Below are 13,928 nucleotides of genomic sequence, written 5' to 3' on the forward strand. Positions count from 1 at the left end.
TGGGGCAATGATACAAAAGGTTTGCTAGGCTAGACCCTCTTTCATTCAGACTCAGCCCCCCCCCCGAAACTCAGCCCCCCCCCCAACCCCCCCCCCAAACGAAATCCTGGCTACGGGCCTGTGGTGGTGGGTTATAAATAAAGACTATTATTATTATTATTATTATTATTATTAATGTATTGTGTCCAAATTTGGTGTCTATTCATCCAGTGGTTTTTGAGTGATGTTAATCCTACAAACTAACATTACATTTTTATTCATATAGATATATGTTGTTTTGTGGGGATTATCAACGCTGATGTATCTTATCTGGGTTTTTGTTTTCTTTTATATTTTTGCCTCTTCTTTGTTTCCATACTTTTCTCCATAATCATGTTCTCCCACTTTCATTGTACAAGGAATCGCATCAAGATGTTGAGTATTTTTTTTAATTATATGTTACTTATTCGTAGCTTGTCTTTTGTGTGAAATGTTGCCGATGTGTCTTGATGGTATTCACCAATAAAAAGTAATGGACCAGGATCCCTCTCCCAATCCAAGGCAAGGCTCAGCAGCATCGGCGATTGGGAACTCCCTCTGCGCCGCCTTCTGCCCTGTGTCGGCGAGGAGGGACTGCGGCTGCGCGGCTCTCTCCCCCTTCCCACTCAGCAACTCCTCCGAAGCTGACACTGTGGCAGAAGGCGGAGCGGAGGGGCGCGGTGGCCACTCGGGAGAGGCACAGATGGGGCGCATGGGGTGGCAGCTGGGGGCCCTGGCCCTCCTGCTGAGCCTCCTCTTGTTGTGCTTCTCCGGGGCCGAGGGCGCCAGGAAGAGAGGACCCTCCGTGACCGCCAAGGTGACTACTACCCACCCACCCACCCCCGGGGCTCCCAGAGAGGCGGAAAAGCGTGGCTTCCGAGGAGAGCCAAGCCGCGTTGGTGCCGGGAATGGTCCAACCCTCTTGGTCCCAGGCTCTTTCTACCCCCCAATCGCTTGCTTGGTCTTCGGTCGGGTGGGATTCCCACGCAGAAACCCTCCCCACTTGGCTGCTGCGCCTTTAAGGTCTGCGTGGCAGAAGTTTTCCTCTCTGCGGGGAAGATTCCAGTGGCATCTTCTGGTTCCTGCCTCTAGGCACCAAACTTAGCTCTAAAACGCGGACAGCTTGTTTAGCTTTACAGACAGGCATGGCCTCCTCGTTTATTTATTTTTAATACATTCCCCATTACTATAAATACACATTACTATAAATCCACGACTGGACTTAATGTCAGGAGAAAACCTTTACCTATAAATTATGCCCCACTTTCCTCTTAGGATTGATACCCAAAGCAGCTCACAGCCTCAAAAGCAATGCCATTCAATGATGATGGTGGTGATGATGCCCTCTTCTCCCTATATTTGTTGCCTGCTTCTCCCTGTGGTTCAAGGTGGGATACAACACTATTAAAAGATAAATCATCATTACAAGACATACAATGAGAAACGCAGAGTTAAAATACAAGTTAACATCCATTGATTAAATGCAGATTAAAATGACATTTTAAAATTGACCAGTTAAGCCTGCCAGAAGAGATGGGTCTTCAGTTAAGGGCCCTTCCATACAGCCTTATAAACCAGAATATCACTGCATACATTTCCACAATATCTGCTTTGAACTGGGTTATCTGCATCCACGTTGCCATATATTCCAGTTCAAAGCAGATAGTATTGGATTTTATTCAGCTGTGTGGGAGGGGCCTGAGAGTTAAATTCCAACAGCTGATCTAGCTATCAAATCTCTTCCGGCAGGTCATTCCACCATCTTAGGGCATTCCACACATACCTCACACGACAGTAGGCCCTTTAGTATTCAACTTTTAGGTTGAAAATAGGTGTTATAGAAAACAGTGTGTGGTTGCAGCTTATCTTCCTTTCCTTGTACTGTTTTGAGTAATACAGCCTGTGACATGGGATGCATTTTCCCTCCATTTGCCTGTGATTATAGGCAATGATATTTGGTGACAGCAGCCCCCTATCCACACCAAAGCATTATTTACTCATCAAAATGAGAATTTGTATAAGTGTATGTGCACTTACAGTATAAATGTGTCTACCCTCTGAAATGAAGATTATATATACATTAAAGAGCAGGAGTGCTGTGAGTTCCCCGTAACTGCAGAGTCCACATCTGTGGTTTTAATTACCATGCTGGGGGAAGATGATCTCTCTAGGAATTTGTTAGGTTCTCTAGATATGGTATGTTTCCTCTGGATACCATTATAGAAATCTCTAGGTCCTCCAGGAGGTCTTTATGGTATGTTGGGACCAGGAATCAGATAATGTAATGGTGTTTGGTCATATATAAAAGGTAAAGGTAAAGATTTCGCCTTGACATTAAGTCTAGTTGTGTCCGACTCTGGAATGTGGTGCCCATCTCCCTTTCTAAGCCAAAGAGTCAGAGTTGTCCGTGGACACCTTCTAGGTCAGTGGTTCTCAACCTGGGGTCCCCAGATGCTGTTGGCTTACAACTCCCAGATATCCCAGCCAGTTCAGCAGCTGTTAGGATTTCTGGGAGTTGAAGGCCAAAAACACCTGGGGACCCCAGGTTGAGAACCACTGTTCTAGGTCATGTGCTTAGTATGACTGTATGGAGCACTGTTACCTTCCCACCAGAGCAGTACCAATTGATCTATTCACAATTGCATATTTTCGAACTGAAAGGTTGGCAGAAGCTGGGGCTAACAGTGGGAGCTCACTGCGCTCCCCAGATTTGAACCACCAACATTTCGGTCAGCAAGTTCACCAGATCAGTGGTTTAATCCGCTGCATCACCGGATGTTACAGTCATGTATAAATACTGTAAATAAATAAAATCCATGGTTTCAGGTAAATGTGATCTGGCCAGCAGCATATCACTCATGGAAATGGGGGTCTTGCTGTATATTTTGGATACTGTGTAGAAATCCTGTGTACAGTTGGTGGTCAAATAGTTTAGCTAGAGCAAGGGAGGAGAAGCCATGTTTTCTAGCAGCTAACAACCTCTTGGGAGAGAGTTTTATTCCCTTCTAGAAGTAGTTATAATAAAAAGTGAATTTCAGTTGGCATCAGATCAACAACAATGGATGAGGAACCCACATTTTCCTTTTCAAATTACAATTTCAGAGAAATGCATTGAACGATTAATGGATAGAGTTATGTGTCCTTGTAATATACTTACTATCTCTGTATTGTAGCATATGTGATCAATTTGGCAGTGTTTAACCATCTGCGCATATGTGCTCAGGGACCCCTACCTTTGACCCACAGTTCTGAAAAGTTCCTTTTGGTCCTGAAAGCTGGATCATCTCACTGCTTCACCATTTCTCCCTTGAGCTCTGTCTCTCTGACATGTTCAAGAAGTTCTTTTGGAATAAGGTATTATGAGATCAGCCCAGTATAAATCGTGGTCTTAAATGCAATAAAAGATTGACATTCTGGTATCAATTAACACAGCTCATTCATCTCAGTTTAAGATACCTTTGTGTTTTGCTTTAAGACAATAGACAGTCACTGGGTCCAGATCCATGCATTATTTTTTAGATAAGGTTTTTGAAAATCCAAAAAACAAACTTTGATTTTTTTTCTTCCACCCTGGACATTCCACAGATATATAAACCTCATGTGCCTAGTTTCCAAAAGACCCCTCAACCTCTGAGGATGCCTGCCATAGATGTGGGTGAAACGTCAGGAGAGAATGCTTCTGGAACAGGCCCATACAGCCCGGAAAACTCACAGCAACCTAAACTTTGATTTGTGTGCCATTGTATAATAGGTCTTGAATATCCATATGTTTTGGTATCCACAGAGGTTCCTTTGGATACCAAAGGCCACTGTCTATTTTTTCAATTTTCTGCAAACGTTCACACCTAGGAAAGGGAGATGGTTTGAAGGAGAAGGAATGGACAAAAATCTTGCTTGTCCCCTTCATCATATGAGGCCCCACAACATTTGAAGTTTTTGTATTTAAAGAAGTTGTCTTTGTCTGAATGGGTAGGAAACTCTGCATCTAACTCAGTTTGCTCAAACTTTTGTTTTAATTCTAATCTTTCATATGCACATTGATACATTTTCATATCTTTACTTTTATCCAGGTGTTTTTTGACATACAGATTGGTGGCAAAGATGTCGGCAGAATTGTAATTGGCTTGTTTGGAAAAGTAGTACCGAAGACTGTAGAAAACTTCATTAAACTTGCAACTGGAGAAGTAAGGTCTTTCCCCTCCGGTAAACAACTGTGTCTACATGCATTTAAATATCTCCAGCTCTTTACAAAACAATTGTTTTTTTTAATGTAAGCTCTGTTCATATGGTGCTGTATTTTACCATTCATGGGAAGTGGACAGTCAACTCCTCCTAACTATGAAAAATGTTAAGCTCAGTCTTCTACTTCTGTTTAGATCTTGCATAGGGATTGTCTTCAGCATTGCACTTCACACAGAATCACAGTTATGAGAACTCCTGTTCCTAGGCCCGTATAGAGCAATAGGTGCATATTTATTTATTTATTTATTATTTAAACTTATATGCCGCCACTCCCCTGGGGCTCGGAGCGGCTTACAAGAATAGCTAAAATCTAACAAAGTTTAAAAGCAATTTAAAACAATTTAAAAACAACAGTATCAAACATTAAAAGCCTGTCGGAACAGGTATGTCTTGCATGCCCTGCGGAAAGCTGGTAAGTCCCGCAGGGCACGAACCTCAGGTGGCAGAGCATTCCAGACTGATGGCGCCACTGCTGTGAAGGCTCTGCGTCTGGTTGCCGCTAGACGCAAGGTCTTGACACTGGGGACCTCCAATAGATCTTGGTCCTCAGAACGGAGGGATCTCTGGGGTTGGTAGGGGGTGAGACGATCCCTCAGATACATTGGCCCCAGACCATGCAAGGCCTTAAAGGTGAGTACCATCACTTTGAAAGTGATCCGGTGCTCGATTGGTAACCAATGCAGCTGTAGTAAGATTGGTGTTATGTGGCATCTCATCGGAATTCCCGCAAGAAGCCGAGCAGCTGCGTTTTGTACCAACTTGAGCTTCCGAATCACCGACAGAGGGAGGCCAATGTAGAGGGCGTTACAGTAGTCCAGTCTTGAGATGACAGTGGCCTGGATCACCGTAGCTAGGTCGTCCCTGGACAGGTAGGGGGCCAGCCGTCTAGCCTGCCGCAGGTGAAATAAGGCGGTTCTGCTCACGGCAGAGACCTGGGCCTCCATTGTCAGCAGAGGGTCCAAAAGGACCCCCAGACTCTTTACCAATGATGACAGGCGTAACGCCTCGCCATCCAGGGTGGGCAGATGGATGTCCCCACTGCCCGGTCCACCCAGCCATAGGATCTCCGTCTTTGCTGGATTCACCCTCAACCTGCTGGCACGCAGCCATCCAGTAACGGCCTCGAGGCACTGATGGAAACAATTGGGTACAGAGTCCGGTCGGCCTTCCATCTTCAGCACCAGCTGAGTGTCATCGGCATACTGATAACACTCAAGCCCAAAACCTCGAACCAGCTGAGCAAGTGGTTGCATATAGATGTTAAACAACAGAGGGGAGAGAATGGCCCCCTGAGGAACCCCACAAGATAGAGGGGACCTCTCAGAGACCAGGCCTCCTCTCTGCACTCGCTGTCCACGGTTGTGAAGAAAGGAGGACAGCCAGACCAGTAAAATCAAACCCTTCGTTTTATGAAGAGATTAGGCTGCATGGTTTGTGTTTTTCATGGTGGTGATGCTTAGATTGTGCTGAAGCCTATCAATCGATCAATCAAACTTTATTTATATCCCACCCTATCTCTTCATGGGGACTAATGGCGGCTTACAACATAAAGCACTGAATAAACCCAAGACCCTATTTTTCAACTTTTAGATCTTTGGGATTTTAGGATGCCAAACCATTTTTGTGTGTCAGGAGTGACTTGAGAAACTGCAAATCGCTTATGGCATGAGAGAATTGGCCATTTGCTAGGATGTTGCCCAGGGGACACCTGGATGATCCATCCAGGTGGATGCTGTTGCTCCATCCTCTACTATTATTTTTTTTGTCGTATCAGGAGTGACTTGAGAAACTGCAAGTCACGTCTGGTGTGAGAGAATTGGCTGCCTGCAAGGATGTTGCCCAGGGGACACCTGGATATTTTTGATGTTTTACCATCCTTGTGGGTAGCTTCTCTCATGTCCCCACATGGGGAGCTGGAGCTGACAGAGGGAACTCAACCCACTCTTCGCAGATTCAAACTGCTGACCTGTTGGTTAGCAGTCCTGCCGGCACAAGGGTTTAACCCATTGTGTCATTGGAAAAATAATGTACAGTATGTGGAGTCTCCTGGCAAACTGTAATACAAAGGTAATCTGACAAAGGCAGGACACAATCCTGTCCAAAAAGTAATTTTGTAATTCTTTCCATAATACAAGGCTATGTAAACTTTATATGCAGCTGTCTGCACTCATGCATTTAATGATCCATGGCTTGAAAATATGTTAATATATATATATATATATAAAGCAAATTTTGGTACCCACAAGGAGACCTAGAATCAAACCCCAGCAGACACTATGGGCCCATTACAATTCAGTGCAACACAAAGGAAGACAGGTACAACTGAGGTAAAGAGATTACATATAACTTACTGTTTTTATGGGAATGTTTAATCTTGACAGTTGTCTTTTGACCATTTTGTGTGTGTGACAAATTACTATGCTATAGCAGGGTAATTATGTACTTTGTCTTTCAGAAAGGCTTTGGCTACAAAGGAAGTACCTTTCATCGTGTGATCAAAGATTTTATGATTCAAGGGGGTGACTTCACAGCTGGAGATGGCACTGGAGGTAACACTGGTTTCTTTATACATAAAATGCATAAAACATAAATAAATCAGGCAGAATTGCTAAAATGCTAGGCGAATTAAAATCAACAAGATGGAAGAGACCAGGGGGCCCGTCCAGACAGAACCTTTACTGCGGTATCTACCGCAGTAAAGGAGGGGCCTTCCAGACAATGTTCTGGACAGTCCCAAATTAATTCACTACAAACCAGGAAAACCCTGGTTTGTGGCAAATTAATTTGTAGGTTTATTCTGCGTCTTCTTGGAAGGCGTGGGATAAACCCACTATTTCTGGTTCTGGAGTATAGTCCAGACACCATTCCCACAGTTTACTGGGCTAAATATGCCCGGTAAACTGTGGGAATACCCACACCCTCCCCTGAAGCCCCCGACCCCTTAAAAAATAATGATAACTTACCTGGCCTCCATTGCAGGCTTTGAGCAGCTCTCCCGGCACGTAGAAATGACGTGCCAGGAGGGTGGGAGGGGGAGGGAGGAAAATCATTCATTACCTTTTTATTACTTTTCAAAGGCGCCTGGGGGTTCAGGGGAGAGGGTAGGGCCTCCAGACGTTCTCCTGTGCTAGCCCTGGGAGAACGTTTGGATACCCAACCCAGAAAGCATGCACGGATTCCCCTGGGATAAAGACCTGTCTGGATCTGCCCAAAGAGACCACACAGAACAACCTATGTAACTCCATTCTATCATGCAGGATCACAAAATCAAAGCACGATAGATGGTTATCCAGCCTCTGTTTAAAAACTTCAGAGAAGAAAACTGCACCACACTCCCAAGCAGCATATTCCATTGTTGAACATCAATTACCATTAGGAAGTTCTTCCTAATGTTTAGGAATTGTAAAATCTCTTTCCTTTCCTTTTGAATCCGTTTCTCCACGGACCTAGTCTCTAGAGCAGCAGAAACCAAGCCTGCCCCCTCCTCAATATGGCACTCTTTAAAATATTTAAACATGACTATCATGTCCCTTCTCCACCTTGTCTTTTTAAAGTTGAATATTTTCAGCTCCTAAGCCATTCCTCATAGTGCCTGGCTTCAAAACCATTTTGGCAAACTCTGGCAGGGAAAAGGGTAAGCTGAAGAAAAAGCCTTGGTGACTAAAATGTATCTGTATATTTCTCATATCTTGGAGTAATATGCTATAATGTATCCCATTGTTGCACAGCTTGCCTAAATCTGGTGACTGATGCAGCAATCTGTTTAGAAACCGTCTTTCAGCTGTTTCATGGCAGAAGATGTTTAGGAGTTCTCCAAAGGTGTGGGTATGGCCTTGCAGTCTTCAAAATTCTTGCCTTTCCTTATTATTTCTGCTACACAGAATGCTTTGTTTTCCAGGAAAGAGTATCTATGGAAACAGGTTTCCAGATGAAAATTTTAAACTGAATCACTATGGTATTGGTTGGGTCAGCATGGCGAATTCTGGTCCACATACTAATGGTTCCCAGTTTTTCATTGCTGTAACGAGGCCTGGATGGTTAGATGGAAAGCATGTCGTTTTTGGAAAAGTCATTGATGGCATGGTAGGTTAATGTTGCTTTGACCGTAGCTTGTTATAGCTATAACAGCATTGGAATTGTTTGCTCCAGTTTTTGGCCTACAGTATCTTATTTTATAGGCACTTAAGAGTTCTGCAACACATTCTGACTTGAGCATATTTGGCTATCTATTGTGAAAGTGGAGAAATCAGATAGCCAGTTCTCCAAGCTCTTGAAATCACTAGAATCAACTAGGATTTATCTGGGATTGCCTTTTGAACACTGCTCACATGGCATTTGATTCAAAATATAGCTAGTATGTTATTGACTATGGACAGTTGTTAGGAACGTATTACAGGTACTTGGACAACTTCCATCCTGCCAAGCATGATCAAGTGCTGATGTTTACCTTAAAAGCCCTACATGAATGGGGAATTATGCAATTTAAGAAACATTGGACAACCACTCATTACCAGAGCTTAGAAATGTTAGTGCTAATGTCTATGTTAAATACTGTACTTAAAAAATAATTTGCTGACATTGAATAAATAAGAGAAATTAGGAAAATTTGTTATGTCGCATTAACCATTATTATCATATTTAATTTTAATTTTTAAACTGAGGTTTCATTTTGAGTGGCCAATCTATATAGATAAGTTCAGACTGGAGACTCTCACAGTGAAGGAACAATTATCAGGATCCTACATCACAAGTTATATGTATTTCATATAGCTAAGTCTCTGTTGCTACATGTCTCAATGCTATTATCCCCCAAATTCATCCTGTAAACTACATCCTCACACTGACACAGCTATTCCAGATTGTGCAACTATTTTCCTTTTTTTCTGAATGTGCCTGAGATGTCCCTGCCATTGTTGTCCTTGCAATATGTCCAGCTAAAGGAGAATAGTTGCTCTCCAAGAACCCAGAATAGCTGAGTTGAGAGTGGCTGAGTGGCTGACAAAATGGGATTTGATGGGGCTTTTTTCTAACACATGATCAGAAGACACGGTTTGGGTCCAGCCTATCTTCGTGATTGCATCTTCCCCTACACCAGCACAAGCTCTATGTTCTGCCAGGAGGTTCTCCGCTCGGTCCTGCCTCTGTCTCAAGTGCGGCTGGTGGGGACGAGGGAGAAGGCCTTCTCGATCGTGGCCCCCCAGCTCTGGAACACCCTCCTCAGGGAACTTAAGTAAGCTCCACACTACAGCGCCTTCAGAAAGAGCTAAAAACTTGTCTCTTTCAGCAGACCTTTGATAATATTTAAGATAGCAGCCAGACTACCATCTTTCGCCAGGGAAGGCTAAATTGATGGTATGGACTTTTGATCAATGGCCATTGCCATATTTTATTGATTCTATTGCTCCTGTTAATTATATATGCCTGGTTTTAAATGAGTTATTGGTTTTAATGTTGATAAATTGTATTTAACATGCTGTATGGCACCATTATGTGCTAGTTATAAGCCGCCCCGAGTCCCTATGGGAGATGGAGGTGGAGTATAAATAATAATTATTGTCATCATCATCATCATCATCATCATCATCATCAATCTAATTCTTTAGTAAAATTCACCCCATTGCTTGTACCATCTGAAATCTCCCACCAAGCACACTACCCTACTCATCCATCTCATCCAGGGTTTATATATTTTTCAATTCTATCCCTTATAATTTGGCCCAGCCCATTGTGCACATTTTTATTATTTTATTTCATTTCCTGTGTTTGACTTTGTATTAACTTGTTTTGTTTACATTTTATTTGATGTTATTATTTGCTGTGTGTATTTTATTTTGATCTGTTGTAATTGTTGGACTTGATCTCATGTTAGCTGCCCCGAGTCCCCTTTGGGGAGCTGGTGGTGGGGTATAAATAAAGTTTTATTTATTTATTTGTTGTTGTTGTTGTTGTTGTTGTTGTTGTTGTTATTATTATTATTATTATTATTATTAGACAATTTCAAGCTATGCACCTGCCAAAAATTGAGTTGCAATGACATATGTGGAATTTACACCATCACTGACAAATATGCCAGGGAATGTGTTTACTTCAGTTCTTCCTGGAATGATCATTTAAGGGCACAGGAACAGGTTCTTTATTTTGGCAGGGGTAGGGGTGCTATCATGTAAAATGGAGACTACAGTCAAGAGCTAAGTGGAATTCCATGATTGTTGCTACCTGCCTTTGGCATGCCTGAAATCAAAAAAATAATCTCTCTCTCTCTCTCTCCTGTAGTCAGTAGTGCATGCTATAGAACTTCAGCCAACTGATGAACATGACCGTCCTCTTCAAGACTGTGTGATTGTTAACAGTGGAAAAATAGATGTAAAAGATCCATTTGTGGTTGAAGTAGATGACTGGACAAGTTGACAGCAATGCCAGCAATGGAACTACAATGGCTTCTCCTCTGGGAAAACCCTATGAAAGACTATTACCTGAAACTGTTTTTTTTTCCAAAGAGAATACAGTAAACCCACATGTGGTAGTACTGAAATACCTGGTTATCAAATCAACAAATGTTAAAAAAAAACCCTGTGCTGTTGTCTCAGGAGTTTTACAATTTTTTAAAATCATGAAATATATGTAAGTGGTTGAAAATGAGAATTTTCCTATATTTTGTTCATACATTAACCCCATGTATCACATTCTCTGGCACTCTTTGTTTACACCAGTAAATGATCTGACTGATAAAATTGGTTTATAACACATGACTTCACAAACTTAAAAATATTTTCTGCTGAAGAGAATTAAAATTGTATTCAATTAACTCTAAATCCACATACGATGCTGCTTTCCTGATTTTAGGAATCTCCAAAATGTCTCTATTTTATCTATAGGACACATCATTAGCTCCTTGTTTAAAGTAAATAAGAATTGTAATATTCTTTCATTCATCTTTTATGGAAGCCCTCCCTCTGACAGTTGGGTTTGTTTGCCGAAATGAAAGATGTGCAAAGTGTTTGACATACAGTATTCCGGTCACAATTACATTATGTTACCACAAAGAGTCATTTTGTTTGTCTCAAATGTGTTTTTATACTTCATACAGACATTAAACTTTTTCCTGGAAGAACCTATTCTTGTTTTCTACAGCCAAATGCCTCATTTTGTCATGAAGCAATCATTACCTTATAAAGATGTAAAGTTGTAGCCATTTTCTTGGTCCAATAAAAACACACTTAGATAAACTAAGTCTTAGAACAATATGTGCTGGAAGGCACAATCTGATTTGTGATTTAGTAAAATTGATAGTAATTTGCCATTTCTTAACAAAATGTCTTTTTGACTCGTATTAGAAGACCTCAGTGCCATTTATTTCTAGGTGACACATTATTTGAAATACATACTACATTTATTCCCAAGCAAGCAAGTATCCTAGAGACACAAGAGAGCTGATCATGGTCAAAGTGTGAATGTATTTTCTTTAAACCCATCTCAGCCATAACTTGTTGCAGTAGTAAAATATACTGAAAGATGGAGCTAGTGCACTTAAGTATTTGCTAGACCTAGATAGGCAAGCAAACAAGCAGACAAGTGCACCAAGTAAGCAGCTTACTCTTGATGGGGGTATTTAGGAATTTAATGCAACAGCTTGCAGGTGCTCCGGCACCATTGTAGTAGACCTTTCCCCCCTCTTCTCAGGGGCTGCAATGGGAAGACCAGGTCACCCTCCTCCTATGCCGTCTTATTTCTGGATGGACAAGCATCCTCCTGATCTGGAGGCCCTTTCACTCCTCTTGATCTGGGGCACTATCATTCTACTTTCATTGACATGACTATGTTCTTTGGGGTTTGTGACTTGATGAGACATAGTTCTCTGTGGCTGAGAATTTTAAATACCTCTCTCTCAACTGCAAATCCCAGAATTTCATAGTGCATTCTTATGACTGCACCCTGTGTTGTGTAAATAGCAACTTGGGTTTGATTACAACTTTAAGCTTCAAAATAAATCCACCTCAAAAATATTTTTGGTTTTTCAGATGAGCCAGGCAGTGATGAGGCTATAATGTAAAAGCTAGATTAACAAAACACTACAAAAAGGGAAAAGAGTTTCAAACAGGAAGAGGTCAATTGAGAATCTAGTTGAGGACAAGTAGTAAAGTGGAAGGCACTAGGAAAAGTGGGAACCCTCACTACAGAGTTTGGCACTGAGTTTGGAAGAGGAAGGCAGTTGACAGTTCACACTACTGTTACCATGAATACAAAATAGATTTGGAAGCAAATAACTACAAAGAAAACACTGGTTGATGTTAATGTTATTTTGAGTTTTAATATCTTGTAAAATACTGCTGGAATCCTATTATCATCATCTACATTATGTAATTTTCCGTATCTCAGCTATGTAGCACAGAAGCTAAGAAACCCTGTAAGTGAATTGTGATGAAGTGTAACAGGAGGCCAACAAGAGTTCCCAATGAGCATTAATGCCCAATGAGTGTTGGTATCCAATGAGCATCGGGACTAGTGTCACACATGTCTCATTGTGAGTCTGTCCCATTGCGCATCAGTTCCATTACATAATTGTTGCTTCACCGGCTCTGCTACACAGTCACGAAACGGCAGTCCTTTTGTAGATATAGACTATGAAACTGCCCAATTCTAATTCTCAAAAAGGTAAGTCTACTTACAAAGATGTAACTCCCAAACAGGACTCTGGTTCATATGCTTGGTTCCATTTAGCTCAGTGTTGCGCAACCTTTGGTCCTCCAGGTGTTTTGGGCTTCAGCTGGAAGGCTGGCTGGGATTTCTGGGAGTTGAAGTTCAAAACATCTGGAGGACCAAATGTTGTGAAACACTGATTTACACAGTTGATCTCTGAGCAATGACAAGACGATTGGTGACAAACTTGTTTTTGGTTATGGAATGGTGTAGGTCGGTTTTCGGTTATGGAATGGTGTAGATCAGCACATCATGTTATCTGGAAGCACAAGGATTGTGACCAGGGTCCTGAAGTGAACTAAAGCTATATTTGAACCCAATTTCAAGCATATAAACATTTCCCTCCATCCTCCATAATGCAGAAATGATGTGATATCAGACATACTGATACAATAAGCTTATATTGCATTTCCAGGTTTGGCAGTTTGTTTCTTAAGCTTTACATTATTTCAGTCTTGCACACTAAAATTTCCTGGGCACCCACTGCCAGCAGTGGATACTACAGTGAGAAAAAGGCTGAATGTAATCATTTCATTACCAAAAAATAAAAATAAAATATATGATGAAAGTTATTAGTGTAATACTCAGTATATGACTGTCAGCAGTTTTATGATTTAAATATCTAGAGTTCAGTAGATACATTGATCAGAATTGCCGTTTTGTCCATTCATAATTTTAAAAGCAGCAATATTAGTGACACAGATTTTAAAAAGAGTTCCATCATTAAATATAAGTGTTTCCACATCCCACTGTTTTGAGTTTTACTAAAAACCGAGCTCAAGGAGCGGAATTTGAATGTACTTTCGTGACTGTATGTCGAAATCCATTTTCTACCTTGGTTGTAGGTGAGAATAAAACAATCCACGAAGAACACCTTCAATAACTACATTTGGAAAGTCATCTGGAAAAAAGAGAGAGAAGAAAAACTGCTTTCTTACATATGTCAATACAATATAAATGTTTTTGTAGAG

General features: G+C 41.5%; 2 protein-coding genes across 2 annotated transcripts in view; one reads left to right on the forward strand and one right to left on the reverse strand.

Moving 5' to 3' along the window:
• Window positions 1–625: 625 nt before the first annotated feature.
• PPIC (peptidylprolyl isomerase C) lies at window positions 626–11,375 on the forward strand. The gene is made up of 5 exons (XM_060761964.2): window positions 626–835; window positions 4,089–4,202; window positions 6,716–6,809; window positions 8,159–8,343; window positions 10,534–11,375. Exons 1-5 carry the CDS (start codon window positions 722–724, stop codon window positions 10,666–10,668), a joined length of 642 nt encoding a protein of 213 aa, XP_060617947.2. The 5' UTR covers window positions 626–721; the 3' UTR covers window positions 10,669–11,375.
• A 1,167-nt stretch (window positions 11,376–12,542) lies between these two features.
• The window catches only part of SNX24 (sorting nexin 24), a 78,091-nt gene continuing 76,705 nt past the window's right edge, over window positions 12,543–13,928 (reverse strand). Inside the window, exon 7 of the mRNA XM_060761963.2 lies at window positions 12,543–13,858. Within this exon, the coding sequence (XP_060617946.1) occupies window positions 13,788–13,858 (71 nt within the window). The 3' untranslated portion in view covers window positions 12,543–13,787. The remainder of the gene's footprint in view (window positions 13,859–13,928) is intronic.

Source organism: Anolis sagrei, chromosome 2, assembly GCF_037176765.1.
Source record: "Anolis sagrei isolate rAnoSag1 chromosome 2, rAnoSag1.mat, whole genome shotgun sequence".
NCBI classification, from domain to species: domain Eukaryota; kingdom Metazoa; phylum Chordata; class Lepidosauria; order Squamata; family Dactyloidae; genus Anolis; species Anolis sagrei.

Bases quoted from the DNA above. Each gene is read 5' to 3' on its own strand.
- PPIC (XM_060761964.2), top strand. From the start codon at position 722: ATGGGGCGCATGGGGTGGCAGCTGGGGGCCCTGGCCCTCCTGCTGAGC. The intron at 4,203-6,715 runs GTAAGGTCTTTC...TTTGTCTTTCAG, and splicing joins TTAAACTTGCAACTGGAGAA to AAAGGCTTTGGCTACAAAGG. The intron at 8,344-10,533 runs GTAGGTTAATGT...TCTCTCCTGTAG, and splicing joins GAAAAGTCATTGATGGCATG to TCAGTAGTGCATGCTATAGA.